Source organism: Rhinocladiella mackenziei (genome assembly GCF_000835555.1).
Source record: "Rhinocladiella mackenziei CBS 650.93 unplaced genomic scaffold supercont1.2, whole genome shotgun sequence".
In the NCBI taxonomy this organism is placed as follows: domain Eukaryota; kingdom Fungi; phylum Ascomycota; class Eurotiomycetes; order Chaetothyriales; family Herpotrichiellaceae; genus Rhinocladiella; species Rhinocladiella mackenziei.
This window is the reverse complement of record NW_013550603.1, coordinates 4,230,493-4,249,399: the sequence shown is the minus strand read 5'-3', so window position 1 is coordinate 4,249,399 and position 18,907 is coordinate 4,230,493. Positions and strand designations below refer to the sequence as shown.

At 49.9% G+C, this 18,907-nt stretch overlaps 3 protein-coding genes across 3 annotated transcripts; 2 read left to right on the top strand and 1 right to left on the bottom strand.

The window, feature by feature from the left end:
* Positions 1-29: 29 nt before the first annotated feature.
* Positions 30-3,497, top strand: Z518_03304 (uncharacterized protein; the record flags this gene model as incomplete). The annotated part of the gene is made up of 1 exon (XM_013420329.1): positions 30-3,497. One exon carries the CDS (start codon positions 30-32, stop codon positions 3,495-3,497), a length of 3,468 nt encoding a protein of 1,155 aa, XP_013275783.1.
* Positions 3,498-3,946: 449 nt separating this feature from the next.
* Z518_03303 (uncharacterized protein) lies at positions 3,947-12,801 on the bottom strand (the record flags this gene model as incomplete). Its single annotated transcript, XM_013420328.1, has 5 exons — positions 3,947-6,398; positions 6,444-10,911; positions 10,963-11,303; positions 11,356-12,693; positions 12,794-12,801. The coding sequence occupies 5 exons, from the start codon at positions 12,799-12,801 to the stop codon at positions 3,947-3,949; spliced, it is 8,607 nt and encodes a 2,868-aa protein (XP_013275782.1).
* A 483-nt stretch (positions 12,802-13,284) lies between these two features.
* Positions 13,285-18,585, top strand: Z518_03302 (uncharacterized protein; the record flags this gene model as incomplete). The annotated part of the gene is made up of 4 exons (XM_013420327.1): positions 13,285-13,459; positions 13,513-17,856; positions 17,929-18,419; positions 18,535-18,585. 4 exons carry the CDS (start codon positions 13,285-13,287, stop codon positions 18,583-18,585), a joined length of 5,061 nt encoding a protein of 1,686 aa, XP_013275781.1.
* Between the last annotated feature and the right edge of the window lie 322 nt (positions 18,586-18,907).

Here is an 18,907-nt window from a genome sequence, read left to right as displayed (position 1 = left end):
TAAGTTGACGCTCAGTCTCAATTGCATACATGCTGTGGCCTCCTACGCTTGCGCAATGCGCGCGAGGCTACATCAGAACTTCCCAGAAACTCAGATCATGCGCTCTCCGAGATGCCGCCATTCTCCGACGATATTATGCCCACGAAACTATTCCTCCCCTTACTATCTCTAATGTTGACCGAAATGGGACACTCGCTCGGAGTGCGAGCCCGAGATATAATGAAATTGGTGTACAACAATTGAGTGACCTCCTCCATCCTCAAATTTTCCCGGCAGGGGACACGCGACCACCCCCAGATCTTGTTGAATTGTCCAAAGACCACCTGCAACGGCATGGTTTGCTCGGAAAGAATCAGGATAATTCACCGGCAATTGGAGTCGATGTCCCACCTTTACACGGCACCAGTTTAGACGAACACTTTACAAAGCTTGGTCTTAACGGCTCGGAGCCATACTTGTCGTATGGCAAGGCCTTCGTCAAGGCAAATACTCCGCAAAGACCTCGGAAATGGGTGATCAGAAGTGGATGGACAAAATACAATTCTGATATGACTACGGAAGAGGTAGATGCGCCGGATGAAGCTATGCTCTCATTTGACGTAGAAACAATGTGGAAGGAAACACCGTTCGCCGTCATGGCCACTGCTGCCAGTCCCACTGCCTGGTATGCTTGGATATCACCCTGGCTGTTGGGAGAGTCGGATAATCCGAGACAATTGGTGCCGCTAGGTGATCCGACCAAGCCCCGGATCGTTGTTGGTCATAACATCGGCTATGATCGGGCACGAGTGAAAGAGGAGTACGATCTCAAACAATCTCGAAACTTTTTCATCGACACCATGTCTCTCCATGTCGCCGTCAACGGCATGTGCTCGAGACAGCGACCGACCTGGATGAAGCACAAGAAGAATAGGGATCTAAGAGATAAAATGTCGGGGGATCACAATTCTGTTGAGCTTCAAAGGATGCTTGAGAGTAAATTGTTGAGTGAAGAGGAGGAGGAATTATGGGTGGGACGAAGCTCTGTCAATTCTTTGCGCGACGTTGCCAAATTCCACTGTGGCGTCACAATCGACAAGAGCCAGAGAGACTACTTTGGTGAACTTGATCGAGATGGAATCCGTGAAAGAATTGAGGAGCTTCTTGACTATTGTGCCGCCGATGTTGCTATCACGCACCGAGTTTTCCAAAAAGTATTCCCGAACTTTTTGGAAACCTGTCCGCACCCGGTCAGTTTTGGGGCGCTGAGACACTTGTCATCGGTCATATTACCTGTCGATAAGTCGTGGGACGAATACCTCGAACGAGCAGAGAATATATACCAACAAAGACTAAAAGACGTCGAGCAGAGACTCGTACAGTTGTCAGAAGCTGCTCTGGCCGTCAAAGATCAACCAGAAGTCTACAAAAATGATCCATGGCTCAATCAGCTGGACTGGTCAGGTCAAGAGATCAAGTACAAGAAGGCAAGGAAAAAGGACGAAGAGCCGGTCCCGGTTGCTCGGCAGAAGAAACCAGGTGCACCGAATTGGTACAGAGATTTATTCGCGACAAACAACGCTCCGCTGAACCTGACTGTGCGGACCCGAATCGCGCCGATCTTGCTGAAACTTTCTTGGGACGGCTATCCCCTGATTTGGTCTGACAAACATGGGTGGACGTTCCGAGTTCCTAATAAAGACGTCGACAAATATGAACACAGCAATGTTGTTCTCTGTGACATGTCGGAGGAGACCAACGAGACTTTGAAATCGGACTTCCAAAACACCTACTTCAAACTTCCCCATAAGGATGGGCCAGCTGCTCGATGTGCTTCACCCCTGGCCAAAGGCTACTTGCAATATTTTGAAGCAGGAACTTTGTCTTCACAATTTGCTTTGGCGAAAGAAGCTTTGGAGATGAATGCGTCATGTTCATATTGGATTTCAGCACGAGATCGTATCATCTCCCAGATGGTCGTGAACGAATCGGACCGAGACCCTGCGTTGACTGGAAAGTCCGAGCAAGGATTCATCCTTCCTCAAATCATCCCTATGGGTACAATTACACGACGCGCGGTGGAGAATACCTGGCTCACCGCTTCCAACGCAAAAGCCAACCGAGTGGGCTCTGAACTGAAAGCTATGATCAGGGCGCCACCAGGATATTGTTTTGTCGGCGCTGATGTTGACAGTCAGGAACTCTGGATTGCTTCACTTGTGGGTGATGCCCAATTCCAGCTTCATGGCGGAAATGCCATTGGCTTCATGACGCTGGAGGGAACCAAAGCTGCCGGGACGGATCTTCATTCTAAAACCGCGAGAATTCTAGGAATATCCCGTAACGACGCCAAAGTGTTCAACTATGGTCGCATCTATGGGGCCGGCCTCAAGTTCGCTGCAACGCTTCTCCGGCAATTCAACCCTGCTTTGCCCGAGGAGCAGACAACCGAGATTGCCTCAAAACTCTACAAAGAGACCAAAGGAACACGAACCAGACGCAAAGCATTGGGAAATGGTTCTTTTTGGAGAGGAGGAACCGAGTCATTCGTCTTCAACAAACTTGAAGAATTCGCAGAGCAAGAACGTCCCCGAACACCGGTTCTGGGAGCCGGCATAACCGAAGCTTTGATGCGACGATTCATCAACCAAGGTTCTTTCATGACGTCTCGCATCAACTGGGCCATTCAGTCCTCTGGTGTTGACTACTTGCATCTACTCATCATCAGTATGGACTACTTGATCCGACGTTTCAATCTCGATGCTCGACTCGCCATCACCGTGCACGATGAAATCCGATACCTCGTCAAACACGAAGATCGATACAAAGCTGCTCTAGCACTGCAAATCTCCAACTTATGGACACGAGCCATGTTCAGTCAACAGATGGGAATTGAAGATCTCCCACAATGCTGTGCGTTCTTTTCAGCCGTGGATATCGACCACGTGCTCCGCAAGGAAGCGGACATGGACTGTGTGACGCCCAGTCATCCGGAAATGATCCCTCACGGCGAGAGTCTGGATATCAATCAACTTTTGGCCAAGGGAGAAGAAGCTGTCTTGGACCCTGCCATCGTACCAAAAGACGGTCCAATTGACTTGGACAAGTACGTCTATACACCACGGCAAAGTGTCATGTCGATGCTCAGTGGATCGAATGACGTGGCATATATCCGTGCCCAAATCACCAATGACGAGAAGGAATTGAAATCTATCGTCAAAGACGTCGAGAAGGAGTCTTCTTCCTCTAGAAACAACTACTCCAAGACGTCAACGGGGACACAGTCCGCGACGCCGAAAAGTTTTAGCCTCTCTCGTGGTCGCCGGCCGAAACCGAAAGTCCCGATCCCGCCTCACGCGCAGCCTCAGCGTGCGGTGTTAATGGAGGTCGAAGACCGTTGGACCGCTGGGTATCAGAAGGCCCTCGGCACCGGTTTTGGCACCAGTCATAAACCTTGGTTGACGGAGCGGAAGGCCGAGTGGACAAGTCGTTGGGCGAATGATGGGTGGGAAGTATAGTCCCACCGCCTATCTGCATCCCGGGGAAGGACCTATATGATTTATGGATCTGTTTTTACCCCGACTATATGCGTGTATATTAAAAGCATCCGAGTTGTCCTGTGTTGTCATCAGCTATATTGGATATATCAGGTCCCCTCTTCGTGTGTTTGCATATCTTGAAGAATTGATGACGTATTCTTGTACAAGTTGAGCGGTACGGCGTACGAATCAGTAAAAAAAAAAAAAAAAAAGGAAAAAACAGAAATATGGAGGCGGCGACACATATGCAGGTGCTCGGCATATTAATCAATGTCTATTTCAATGCTCAACAGACTTTTCTTTCCTTCGCTTGCTTACTCGATAGTGGAGTGGTGAAAAAATTAAGAGAACTTGGTGCATGTCATAAGGCACCATGTGTTCTTGGCTAATAGACAACCCAGTTCAGTTTAATTCTTTTTTCTTCTGTCTCACGCATAAGCTGCCCATCCGCTGTACAAGACCGCGAGGTTCCTCTCATCAGTAGCCTGGCGGATGAGTTCGTTAACCGTGGCTTCGACACTGAGTGCTTTGCCCAACTTCTTTGCGACGACTGTCAAAGCGCGATCCGCTTCGCTGGGTTCATTGACCTCCCGCTTCGCGGCAATATCGTGGGTGAACGCCGTAGCAGTGTCTGTCGTTTGCTCATTGTTCTCCTGCATCTTTTGCAGGCGCAGCGGGGACAAGGACCATGAGTGTAGTGGGTCGTAGCGGAGGACGTCGAGGATTGTCATGATGGCTTCCTGATCCCGACGGAGGGCTTCGAGCGTGAAGTTGCAGCACCGTCGGAACACGCCCTCGACGCCTGTCAAGCCCATGCCGTCTACCAAATCGCGAGTTAGGCGAAAGGGCACAACTTCTGGCACGGGGAGGATGCGGCCTGCTTCGAATGCGACGCCCAGATCGATGTGGACGACTTCACCCGAGTTTTCGTCGAGGAGGATGTTGTGGCCATGTCGATCGCCTAAGCCCAGGACGTGACCGAGGATGCTTACCGCGGCGGTAGAACGGCTGTAGTTGAGGCGTTTGTAGAACCAGTCGTCGGGATCTGGGAAGTGTTCCATGAAGAAAAAACGCATGACGGGGTGGAAGTTGGCAATGACATTGCGGTATACCCTGATGCGTTGATCGAGAGGCTTGCCTTGGGCCTCGGAAATGTCTTTCCGGCATCGATTCGGCGTGTAGTCCTTCTTGAAATATCGAGTGTGCGCTGGGAGGAGGTATTCATGTAGTGGAATCGTGTCTTTGACGAACTCGATGATGCCCGCGTTCGTGGTTAGTGGAATAACCTTGTAAGTTCGAATGCCCAGATTACGTTGGCGAGTGGCGCGGTGGTCTTTCAAAAGGTTGGACACTTGTCCGAAGACTTGTTCCATTATGGCGTCCTGTCGGAGGTCGTCGTTGCCACCTTTTAGGAGCATTTTGTGGCGAGAACCATCGGTGGCAATCATTGTGACGATCTTGGGGGCTGACATTCCGCCTGCGATGGAAATTTGTGGTTCGAACTTGCTGAATGTTGGTATGGATGAATAGTCTCGGTCCTCCCGGAAGGGGACGTTCATGGTCGGTGGTGGGATTCTTGTGTTCAACTCGCTCATGCAATGTTCCAGTTTTTGACCATAGTTGAGTTTTCGCAGCTCGATCTTGGACCCGGTCTTGGTCTGTTTGTCAGGCAACCTCTCCTGGGCGACTTTGAACAGATACAGACTGGCGTTGTGGATGGCAACCCAGACTGCCGCAGAAACACTTCTCTTGGACACAAGGTCGACCAGTTTGTTCGCTGCGGCATTTCTAGACACAGCCACCTCATCCGCCTTGTCACCTTTGGTTTTGCTGACTGAAAACACTTGGTACAGACTGTGATAAGGGTGATCTGAACATATTCGGAACATCAGCTCCATGAGCAGCGGTTGAAAGCTGTCATTGACGTCCAGCAATCGAGACGAGAGTTGGTTGACAAGCGGTGCGAATTTGAGAGTCGGAACTGACTTGAGATTTTTGCCGACAGTTGCATTTGCTTCAGGGTTCTCTGCTTGATTCAGCCACAAGGCCAGGAATCGAAGGGTATCGTTGGGATATTCGTCGGACGCTTTCATGGAGAGGAGGTAGTTCTCCAGACACTGAAGGATCAGAGTCTGTCTGCTTGCCTGAACTCTCTTCCATTCCATATCGTCAAGCTTGAACCAGTCTTTCGTTTTCTTCAAATGTGACTCCAATTGCTGGCGTTGTCTGGCGTCGCGGCTGGAGTGGATCATTCTTTGCAAATCATGGATTTCTTGCAGTTTGCGATCTCGAATTTTGCTAATCCGCGTGAAGTCATCGAGATTATCAGTGTCTTGTAGCTGCATATCGCAAAAGGCTGCGAAGTTGTGAAAAACGCGGCCGGCTTCTAATCCTGTCTCTCGGCCGTGCAATTCCTTGAATGCTGGCGAAAGATATGTCTTGATGATATCGTTAGGCTTCTCGAGACGGGCTTCTGCAATTTTGTGGCCTAGGTCAGTCAAGATATCGGCCTTCGTGATAACAATAGCCTGCTGAGCAATGTCTTCTCGAGTTTTCAAGCTCTGCAGGATCCCGATCGAGCCGCTTATTTCATTTTGGGCCCACAATGTCCTTGCAAGATCATACTGGATAGCAACATCGACTTCCAATTCTTCATTTACAGCTAACTGGTTCAGCTCGGACAGATACATTGCACGGTTCAGACAAAATTGTGACACTTCGTAGGCTGATGCCATGTCGAGAGTCTGTCGCACAGCCCTGATTTCGTGTAGGAGGGCTTGTTTGACATCGAGCGAAAACGTGGCTTGCAAATGAGTGTTTCGGCGTATCGCTGCAAAGGCCGCCTCTCTTCCACGTAGTATGGGCGATAGTTTTTGGAACCTGTGTCAGTCAGTAAGGATCGCCTCGGAAGTTTACGACACGTACACTGCAAGTTTTATCTTTTCATTTCTTGCCATTATTGCTGCCCAGGTTGAGTTGAGGCCTTCAGCTGTAGTTGCGCTGACAATTTGTTTCGCCTCTGCGAGAACTGCCAATTGGGAGAGAAGATCGCTTGTGTAACCTTTACCGAAGTCTCTAGTCTTCATTATATCTACGAGCCCAAGTAAAGATCGATCCAACCCTCGAGCCAGACTTTCCTTGTTCGAGATAGTATGCATGCTGCGAAATAGCGAGTCAAAAGTAGAAGAGGGTGTAGAACGTTCCCTTGCGGGCAGAACATCCCACTTATCGTTGGCCGACGTTGAATCGATATGCTGTTTGTGCGACATGTCCTTGACGAACCCTTGATAATATTGTCTGACAGCCTCGGAGATTCCTTGCATATTTGCTGCCTTTAGAGTTGATGCGGTTGTCCGTGCCACATGGCTCAAACTTCGTTCTTGACCGCTCATTCTCAGTCGAGAGTCCAGCATGGCGCTCTGGAAAGATAAAGATTTTTGGCTCGCTCCTTCATGATTCATTTTTTTAAGAACAGACTGCAGATCAAATTCTTGGTGTTTTCCATAGAAGAAGTCCGGATCATCAACATTCTCATAGATATTGGCCACAACATCTGTCGGAATATCGTCTGTGGCAACGAAGGATCTCCGAGAAGAGCGACTTACTTGAAGCTGGGCTTGAGAATAATGTAGCTCAAGGAAGAGCAAGGCTTCGTGCCACATGTGGCAGTCAGCTGCGGCGACCGAGGCTTCGCCAAAATCAATTTCGAGCCAGGAATTCCGCAGAGCCATATGAGCCTCGTCTGGAATAGAACATGTTCGGAGATACAAAAGTGTCCTCAAAACCAACTGTCGAGCCTGGCTTGGCCATCTTTCCTTCGGTTGGAGAATTTTGGAAAAGGACCCTGACAGGTATTCTCGAAACGTCTCCTGTGTGTTGACCTCGCTGCGCAAGACAATGTGAACGGCGTATGGTAACAGGATTTCCGCAGACTCTGGAACGGCAGCTATGAGTGGTTTGAGAAAGGACAACACGGGATCACGAGCTGCACGCTCACATATCTCTCTCAGAAGATTTGCAGCCCATTTCCAAGGTTGATCATGAGAAGATCCGCTTGTCAAAGTTCCAGGGCCCTCCTCAAGTCCCGACGAGAGGGAGAGTGGAATCCCGGGGCATGGGAACAGCTTGAACCTCAGTTCGTCCACATAACTTCGGTTGATGTCGGCTCCTAGAACTCGGCATTCGCTTCCCTGGTCGAGGGCAGAGAAGACGAGCTGTAATGTTCTTTCAGCGAAAGTCGAAGCGGGAAATTTTGATTGCCACACAAGATGCTCAAGATGTCGCACAATACTCGTATATGACGAGACAACTTCTAAATTGTGTCCAGTCAACTTGACCGATGAGGGCCCTTTCCCTGGCCTTTCTCTGATATTAAAGGTTAAGCCACGCATAATGTAGCCTCTCCCGATTCCTTGAGCGGCCCAAGTTCGGAAGGACTCATTCAGTTGTGGTATGCTGAGAACTGAACATAACGTCGGTGCAAATCGGGCCGTGTCTTGATCGTGTGCCAGTATGTCATCCTGGGGATCTGTTGAGGACGAAAAGTTTCTGCACAGTATTTCGATTGAGAGATTAAAATGCAATTCTGTCAGAAGTGTTGTGTCGCAGCTTCGATCTTGTAACAAGGCGTAAAGTAGTTCGCCCTCGTTTGTGCTTCTCGCACTGCTTCCTGACTGCGTGATGGCTTTTGCACGTTGCACGACATTTCTGAAAGTTGTCAGAGTCTCGTGCGACACACTTGTCGGCTGTAGAGATTCCAGGTATTGGCCCAAAAAAGATCTGAACTCCTGTGCCTTTGATATTGTTGACAAGAAATGGCCCTCTTGTGTGGTGCTGTCTTGTGAAGAGGCAATAAACCCAATCAGCGAGACGAACATTGTCACCCCGAGACCCGCAATGAACGAGAGACGAGAGCGCAAATATTCAACTCCCCCGCGCAGTAGATAGCGATAGATGCCCATGGTGTCTTCCGCACACTCGAACAGAGTGAGATAAGGCCGAAGATTGTGAAGCAGCATCTCTAATGGGTAGCCTGTCAATGCTACGGTCCCCGCAAGGCTTATCACAATACGGATTTTCCGAATGAGGCTGCAGATATGCAAGGATCCCAGAGCTGGTCTGGCTTTATCCAGCAATTGCCTGTAAACGTGAATGAGTAATGAAGGGGCCCATAGATCGCTCACGTCAAGGTCGAGTCGTCCACACAAATAACTGAGCTCCTCTACGAGACATCGTGCACGAAAAGAAGGTTGCTGAGCATATGGCAGCTGGATGTTGTGATTCGGATAGTTCTGCATGTCTTGCCAGATTGCGAGAGCAGCGCTTTGTTTGCTCTTCTCCAAAGCCTTGTCAATGCCCCTGTCATCTTGTAGGCACGTAATTAGCCGCGCTATGATGTCTGGAAGGGAGGTACGAATGCACCGCAGATAGATTTCTGATCCGAGCTGTTTCCGTACCAGCTTTTCGGATCCATCAAAGAGACGGTCATGCCGTGGTAGACCGGTTTCTGAGGATAGTGTGTAGGCTTCGGCACAGGGAAATCCCTGTACCAGTAGAGAGGTCCAATCTTGGCCAACCAATTGTTCGAGTTCTTCGGCATGCTTAAATCCGCGAAGCGCAATCTGCCCGACTAGTTCATCTATATTATCCAAAGCCATCTCCTTCAAAGAGGCGTAGTCGAAGGCACGGAATGGCATACGGGACAGACCCTCTTTTGAGAGCCAAGTGTAGAAGATCTGTGGGGAAAATAAAGTAAAAAGCTGCCTCGGCTGGTTGAGTCCAAGGGTCCTGCAGGCCCTGGTAATGCAGTTACGCGCCAGGGCTGTGGTAAGTGGTACGTTGGCCACTGTCTCGAAGAGATGATATGTTGCCTGCCGCAACACGGTATGCCACCGAGCTCCAAGGTGTGCAACAACATGGAGCCGAACGGCAATCCCTTCTCGGTTGTCGGGATCTGACGGCAAATTCTCCAGAATGTCGTCAAAAATGGCTTCGTGCTGTGTGAGGACATACTTCTCGAAGATATGGGATAGTTTGGGAGCCAGTCGGTATTGCGTCGCCGCATCGCTGACCTTCAAGATCTTAAGGAGGCTTGTTCTGGGCGACGGAAGGTCTTCTCCAAAAGAAGCTTTTTTGTGGAGTAGAGCGTCCAACAAATCCGCGAGAATTACAAGGACTCTCGGAGATGCGATTCCTTTATCGAGTGCAGTAGTGAGAAACCAGTCATAGATGTCAAATGCCGCTTCGGCAAGATCGTCGCTTTCGTCTCCATCCGAGGTCCAGAGATCTAGAAGTCCATGCATCGTGTTCAAGCAGAAACACAGGGCAGACTCACATCTCTCAAATGATCCTTCTTGTAGGTAGACTTTTCCAAACATCTTCAAAATGCGGTGAGCATCTGCGCGTGCAATGCCAGAATTAAGGCCCAGGAAATCTTGCACCGCTCCACGGGCAGAGAGGAGCAAAACTGGATCAAGAGCAAGAATCTCATCCACAATACGAGATGTTACTGCAGGATCAAGTGCTCCACTCGATTTGACAGTTTGCAGACTTATTGTCAGTTGAACCATTTGTCTGGCAAGTAGTTGAGTGGCGTTTTGACAAAGTGGTAAGTCGGCCCTCATGACATGAGAGAATGCTCCGGACTGGCTTCTCTGGCTCGATTGTGGGCTCTCCGCTTTCGAATCAGGGAAACCAAATTCGGGTGTATCAAACGGAGAAATTGACGTCATCCTGTGTCGGGCAAGATGCAGCGCAGATTCAATGACCGATTGATATTCTTCGCAGCAAATATCAACATCTTGGTGAAGGAGTTGGTTGTGAAGTTTTAGGACGCCATTACATATTCGAGAAGCCACGGCTCGAGAATCATCATCGCCCTGATCCCGGATGAACTGACAAACGAGACTTCGGCTTTCGGGCCACACTGACGGAGGTCGCGGCTCCCTAGTAGGGCGACCAAAGCGCGTCCATATCACAGATGACACGGTGGACGCCACAGCAAGGTTTTCCACAATATCGTTGCCGATGTTTGAGCTCCTTTCGGAATGAATGGTCTTCCAGGATTGGAGAAAATTTCTCAACAGGGAGGTTAGGAATTCCAGAACGGCATCGGTCAGCAGTTTAGTGGTGGGTGGGTCAAGCCGAGGAAAAATATTGTCTTGTTGCTCCATATCCTTCGCTTCCCAGGTTTCAATACCAAGGACATAATGGAGGAAGTCGAGATTGAAAGACGACATCAGCGAAGCTCTCCATAAACTGTGCGCTGGAGACCAGTCCTCATAGGGCCTTAACTGGTCGTGCGTGCCGCATAGAGACGTCAGTAAAGTATACAAATATTCCGGTTTAGCGTGGAAGGCAATGTGTGCATTGTAGAGACGGTCGATATTGGAAGCTACGCGCATGTTAGCGACACCTCCCTGAAGTAAGATTAATGTTAACATACGAAGAGTCCAGCGCGCGGTGAGCCAACTAATGACCTTCATGCAGAAAGCCTCAAAACCTCGCTCGTGGTCAAAAATGTTGGAATTTAGTATAGTCGTAAATAGGATCAGTGAGGTATCCGTGAGACTGCATGGTCCATTATTTCCTCCACCAAAGAGAGTGCTATCGATGAGGTTTCCGCTAATCTCCGAGGCCAGAACGCCGGTCTTCAGAAGGACGTCCAATGCATGGGACGCCGCTCTGACCGAAGCTGCGGCCGATATTGCTCTCCGGCCAGCGTCCCAAAGCTGAATCCAAATATCTGATCGATTCTGGAGGGTAGAAGTATCACAAAGGGACAACCTTAGATTAATAATGAGCCGACGAGTGCAGTAAATTTCAACAGGGAACGTACCTTGAGAATATGAGGAAGGCCCACGATTGAATGTTGCCATCTTCGTGGGACAAGATAGGCAGCATTGACTTGCAGATTTCTGAAATCGATTCTGCCTTCAGCGGGCGAGGTTGATCAAAGAGGAAAAGAAGGACCTGAAGTGCGGCTAGCTTTTCTTGACCAACACTTTCGGATCCATGCTGCAACATTACTTCGAAAGGGGTAGGGAGCTTTGGTCGCTTTCGAGGAATGTCATCCGGTAAATCGTCCGCATCTGCGGAACGGGGCTTTTGGCTCAGTCCTAGGACGAGACAGGCCACAACGGACAATGTCATCCAACCGGATACAGCTCTTGCAGAATTGCGTACAGGTTTGAACTGCCTGAGCCGTAGAGGGCAATCTTCTGATTCCATGAGCGGCTGCATGTCGTCGAAGTGTAATATATCCCTCTCGTTTCTTGTACGATATTCGGAGAAGATCGTCGATAACAGCGGTTGCAACAGTGCTGGATCAATGGAAGGAGCTTGATCACTTGGGGCGAGGAAGAGATATCGGGTGGTAAATAAGGTGATTAACATCTGTTCTCGAAGTGCAATCGATCCCTTAGACCACAATCGTCGCACCGTTGAAATCAACCCTAAGATCAGAGTTTGGGTAAATTCCACGTCCTCGGTCAGGGAGACAAAGATAATATTATTGAGTGTCTCAAAGGCACTCTCCAGACCTCTTGCGGCAACATCGAGGTATTCTTGGATTGTTCGGCTGATGGCTGCAGCCCGTGACATAATGGGAGCATTAGTGACGGCAGTCAAGCTCGTGAGTGCATGGATGATTTCTTCAGAATCCGAAGCCGTAGCCGTTCCGGTGCTTCTACCACTTTTTTCGCTTACCCGCATGGACAAGTATTGGCCATTCCTAGAAGCGATGCTGGTGTCCCTGCTACTTGCGATGCTACTGCCGATAGAGTTATCATCAAGGGTGGATGCTAGCGTGGTCAAAGCGAAGTCCACATAATTCTGCCATTGTTTGTGGCGCATATGTTCTCCATGTGGCGCATAGCTGAGTAGAATCCTAAAACTCTTGAGATAGTCATTTCTGAGTGGCTCACACAGTGATCCATCGGCCGTCGGCAGAGCTCCGGCAATGTGGTCAAGCAGAGAAAGAGCTGTCTTGAATCTGATCTTGGGAGCTCCGATTCCCACGGCGAGGCGAATCGCCGCAGCGGCGACTTCCAAGCGGGAGGCGGCATTATTCTTGGTCGTTGGCTTATTTGCCCGAAGAAATGTAGATCGTTCCTTTGAGACAACTTGGTAGAGTAGCTCAAAAATCAAATGGAATTCGTCGTCTCCGATTTCGTCGCTAAGCAATCTCGTTAGAAGAAAGAAATGGGACAACAAGAAGTTGGAGTTTACAATTTTGATGCGGTCCGTTCCTCACCCAAGACACGTTTGAGGTCTACAACGGCATTGCTGAGCAGACTATAAACTGCTAAAAGGTGTTTCTCTTACCTTCCAGGCCTTCACCTCTGACACGTTGGGTGTCCCCCTCGAGCTTCGCTTGCACAGAACGTCAATGGACAAGGCTGAGTAATAGGGGAGACAGAGAATTCCATACCCACGGCGGACCGGATGCTAAACTCCGCCATCTCTCGGGCCGGCGAATCTCAAGAACTGGCCCGAGTCGAAGTACATTCTCTTTGCAGAAGGAACGTCAATGGTTTGTGTGGATTGAATCGTGATTTCATGTGCTCTGCAGAGGATGAAAAAAGTGACGGTTGAATGTCGGAGTCGGCGCCTGAGTTTGCATCTGCGCTTGGCGTTACGCTAGCCTCTTTGGGAACTTTGACAACTGCGGACTTTTTGAAGTACAATTTTCAATGATTTCAATGTAAATTCACGATTCAACTGGACATGACAGACCATTTTTACGCGTCTCACTCTTGCCGTCTCCATGGAGAGTCTCGAGCGACTCCAGGGGCTCCATGCAGACCTGGTAGCTTTCACCGAAACGCGCCTGGCAAATATTGATCGCCTGTGGCAGGAATTGGAGGACAGCATCGAGGATTTCAGGAAGTTGCTCGACAATCCCATTCCAGCCGCTGGTGACCGGGAGGCGTATAGCAATGGTTTTGTTAATGCTCTTCCCCCTGAAACGTACCCGTGGCTTACTCAGTCGCAGACAAAATCACTGTTGGGGACCAGGAGTATGCCATCAACGATGAATTCAAACACATTAGCCGCGCAATCGCCACGACCCTTGCCCTGGACGAAATCGAAGCCGGACGATTGCTGATACAAAATCAAGGAGATTCGACGTCCTCAACTGATTCCTTTGTGATGGACACTGTGAGCAATTTCCACAACCACAGAGATCTCCTCCTCCAGACTTTGCGGATCACTTTCCAACAATCCCTCGCGGCGGCACCCGAGAATGGAATTAAACAGCTTTTTGAGACCATTGTCGCAAAGGTGTTGGAAATCGACATGGGCGTCGCTAGCAATGGATCCTTGTTTGCCCAAAAATGTTTGAGTAGCCTGGAGGATATTGAAAAATTACAGGCGAAGGTCGGAGATGATCTCCAAAGCAAAGCGGTTCTGGGTGGGCCACGAGGCCCAGAATTCTATGCCACTCTTGAGTTTCAACGGGACAGTTTGTTCAAACAGCACGAGGCATTGGCTTGCATTCTCGCCTACCTCTTCCAGGGCGATTACACGAATCAGGAGGACCTTCGAAAGCTTAACAACATCATCAAGCGCTGGAATCGTCTCGACTTCAGTCTCATCCACTATCTTCCCGCATTCTCAGCAGCGTTCCACCAGTACGGCTCGCCGGGAAGTCACCTCTCCCAGGACAGCGTTCGTTCTCTCGACTCGGTCTTTGGTCCTTTGCCCCAAGATCCCTCTTCCGCATCCATTCGACCTTTTCAAGCTGTATTAAGCTTATGGTGGACTGTGGAATACAGTGGGCAATTCCGTGATCTAACCGGCCCAGATGCCGGGGTCGAAACGAGAGCCAATGCCGTGAAGGCGGCGCTGAAGGAAGATGCTCTAGAACTCATGCTTACCATATGCACAAGCACAAATTCGGATGTGTGGCGACATCCCGCGAGACAAGAACTGGTCGCCTTGCTTCTCAGTGACACTCCTGATGTTGCACTCGAAGGCGGCGATCAGACCTCATCCTATTTCCGACTGCAATTCATGGAGTCTCTCGAGACGTTCATTGAAGCCTTTATATCGAACATGCCCGATTCCATTCGAAGACTCAAGACTGAAGAAGACGACCAGAGATTGAATCAACTCGTTGCGATGCAAGAAGGTTTGTCGCTCGATCATCGAGGGGTTACCACGTCTAAACTTCACCTTGAATGTTTCCTTGTCCTTATCTCGTTCGCCTTTGAGCAGAGACCAGAAGCAGCGGAGCAATGGTGGGAAGATCCTGACAGCAACCTGTATGGATTTCTCCAGTGGGCCTCGAGAAGACAAACAGTTCCCCGGGCCAGCGCCTTCTGTGAGCTGTTGACATCTATATCGGAAGACCAGGAATGCGCCGACGCCGCCCACAAGTTTCTCTTGGACGAGTCATTACCTACTTCGACAAGAGGTCGACGTAATCCTTCCATGAATTACCAACAAATGTTTGCTGAACTCGAGCTTTACTCGCACAAAGTTCACGAGCGCGCGACCACCACTCAATTGCCAAACAGGCGGAAAGTTCTTCCCACCGACATGAACGAGCTGGAAAGCCCAGTGATGTTGTCTTGTTATCTCCGTCTCCTAGCCCATCTCAGCCGGCAACATCGTGGGACTCGCACTTACATCCTTGAGACCGTCACACCACCATTTCCGCAATCTTTGCTGCTCCTCAGTTCTGGCTCGGTGCCCAGTTATTTGAGAGCCAGCGTCTTTACGACCCTGGACGCTCTCTTGACTGACAAATCTGTGCAAACGGCGACCACACTATGGCGGACTCTGGATTTGTGGGCTTCGGATGGTCATGAGATCGTTCGATCGACCCTCAGCAAAGCGGCTCAGCCTCCGAAACCCACTCTCCTGGATCTTCAAAACACGCTTAACTCGATCGGGCTATCGTTCGACCAGTATGACGCTTTTGTGGTCCTTCTCCGTGGTCTGATTACCCCCGTACCGTCCATTAGTTTGGGTACCGACCGGCTGGCTTTTCCTGGGGACCTGGGATCATCTTACAGAAGCCCTGGAATTGGTCCCTATATCGACTTCGTCTGTGGCCAGATCTTTGTCAAGCGCATTCCGGAAGTTGGGGACGAGTTACAGCGATCAATTTGTTCGTTTCACTGCTTGGACTTTGTGGCTGTTGGTCTCGCGGGATTCAATGAAGACTACGTGGCCATGCTCGAGCGATCACGCACTCAACGCGATGCTCTCCAGGACGCGCCGATAGCTGCATCGTATGCTCAACAGGGTCCGTTTGCCCGTCTCATGCAGTGGATACTCAGCACTGACATGAACAAGGCATTGATGGAGTCCTTGCGTGTGCCTGTAGAGTCCGTGGAAGCAGCTCTACCAGATTCACCTCTGCTCCTTGGCTTGCAAAGATCAATCGATATTATCAATCGTGTCCTAGACCTACAACCGACTTATTTTGATATCGTCAGGCCGTTGATTCAGTCGCAATCAGCCCAAGAAGACGGCCTGGCCCGGTCGAGTATTAATTCGATTGAAGACAGCTTGGTTGCGCATCCCGAGGTCGTGCTAAACCTATGTCAGTTTGCCGCTACCAGCCACGCCGAGCTTGCCCTTCGCTCTCTGGTTCTCCTGCAGAAACTGTCAGGCTCCGCGAAGCTCAACAATCACTTCTTGACGAATGGAGCTGCTCTTGGTCGTACGAGACGAATTGTTGATATGCTGGGTCCAAATGCCAGCTTTGAACTAGAACCCATCTCGAAAAATTTGTCGTCCAGACTACAATTCGATATCCGAGAGCTCGAGGATGGTTTTGAATCAGTGAGCTATCTAATCAAGGACGGCATATTGGCCTTTTTCAATTCTTGCCTGGAAACACAACCAGATCTTCCCAACATCGCCCATCTGCTTCTCGGGTTCCACAGACTGGGCGAGCGCCTCACCATTTCAAACTCCATTGACGCAGGTACTTCTGTATTCAATTCGGTCGTCAATCTGGTACAGAGCTATCCTGACGACGAAGACGGAGTGATGTCATCCTGGCTAATCCATGTCAAAGCTGCAGCTCTGCAAGTTTTGAGACATCTTTGGTCGTCGCCTTTGTCGTCCAGCATTGTTGCGGGCCAGCTTCGCAGACTACAGTTCCTGCCATCTCAGTATTTGAGCCAACCTATTGTATCCCAGCAAACCATTTGGGACGGTAATCCGGTCCTTCATCCTGCTTTCTGGTATAGCACATCTGCAGAGGCTCTTGCCGAATTTCTTACTTTCCGAGCCTCTTTTTACAACTACACCGGATCTGAGTTACGAGCGGCTTTGAACGATGGGCTGTCAACAGCCCTGAGACAGACCCTGTCGACTCTGCAGGGGAAAACCACCGATCTTGACGGTACTCTCATAACAAATCCTGATATTTTTGCCTTCTTTGACTTCCTGGAGCTTGATTTGTCTGGCTCATTTGACTTGGATCTTGAGTTCTACCGTGGGGTCGACTTCCAGGCGTACCTGATTGAAGCGTCAGAAGGAATGCCTAATCTCTACGATCTCAATCTTATACGCGAATATCTGAATGCCTTCCGAGTCGGCTTTATGCAAAAGCAAACAGAGTCTCCGGGTAGCAGCAAGGTTGACGAGCAGATCGTCATTGCCGAGGCCGATGGCATCCTCGCCACCTTGGAAGCCCAAAATCGGTCCATCGTTGCTCACAAGGCCAGAGGAGATGCTCTACATGAGTATGTGGAAATGGTCATATCCGTTATTGACTGCTGCTCCATGGACCCGCCAACGAAATCACAGTTCATTTTGCACATGCTCCAGATCATGTTGCCCAAGCTCGACGCTTTCATTGCTGATGAATCTGAAGAGGTGATGGAACTCGCTAGAGCGGCTGATGCTCTACTCTTTTCACTTTCCGAAACATCACCGACAAACACGCACATGGATAACCTCATCACCGAGAAACTATTTCAGCTCTTCCGCGCCTCGATCGAAGGAATCCCAGGTTCCAGCTCGAGCACGGGCCTCAGGACAGTCCTTTACCGGATCTGTTCGCAATATCTGATCCGAATCACTGCGTCCGACGGCAATGGTTCAGCTGCAAATGCAAAATCTCGAAGAAACAGCATGGACTGTATCCGCTCGACTAGTCAACGGCTTGTCCAAATCCTGTGCGACGATGCCGAGGAGGGCGTCGACGCCTGTCGGTTAAATGCACTCAATCTTCTGTCGCTCCTGGCGTCGCTTGCGCGAACCGAAAAGTCAAACTTCATCCTCAATTCACTCGTCAAAGCCAACGTGTTAGAGACTCTGATCGAACCTTTGAAGCACGTTGCATCTGAGTTTCAGGACTCGGAACCAGCTCGTAAGTCTTTTCGTTCAACTGTCCGATCCCCCACTTTCGTCTTCGACCATGTTAACTTTTCCAATTATCTAGACCGACCTTACCTCCTATCGATCTTCGAGTCGCGCATGCTTCTCCTCCTCCAAATCTCCCGTACGCCTGACGGCGCAAGAGCACTTCTCGATGCTGGGCTCATGCCCGCGTCGCGTGACTCGCTCCTCTTCCGTGCAGACCCAGATCTCGGCATCTCGACCCCAATATCACAGAGTAATGACGCAGAGCCCTCGGCCATAGCTCCTGTGGACACATCAGCCGAATCTATCGCTTCCGCATTACACACATACTACGTCCTCCTATCCTCAACACTGCGCGTGCTCCTCTCCACCTTTCTTTCTCGCGGTGCCCAAAATGAGCAGATCCAATACATCGCCCGCACTTTCCTGACGGACTACCGCGCGAACATGGTGGGTGTATTCAAGAAGTTTGCCGGTGTGAATGGCAAGACCGACGACAGTCTTCGCCCCCTCGTCGCCGAATGCGTTAGATGTTATACGGGCCTCGTCACATTTTGTGGATTTGTCGACGTAAGTCCTCACACCCAAGCTCGCCGTTTCGTTTCTCTTCTGTCCGGTACTTTACTTTTTACGTCAATCTTGATATCACGCCAATAGCTAACTTTTATCTCTTCTTGTCTTGTAGTTCGAAGACGCATCCACCTTATCTAGCGCGCCGTACGGGGTTTTCTCATGAAATTTGGATTGGAAAGGCTTCGCATAAACTAGATGAGTCTTGAAATCATTTAGTCGACTACATTGGCGTACAATATAGAGCCGGATGTGCATGAGGGAGAACTTGCCTGGGATGAGTACGTACTGGCTTCGAGGTCCTGTATAATGAGAATGAGAATGTACGAACCAGAAAAACAGGATGCTTGACTTGACTCTTCTGACCGGCTTGATTCTCGTCCTCAAATGTTCAGCGCGAACACGCTCCCGGTAGATATCACATTCGTCAGTTCGTTGTTTCACCAGGACTCTGCTTCTCCTCGCGGGCAAGATTCGATGACCTTCCG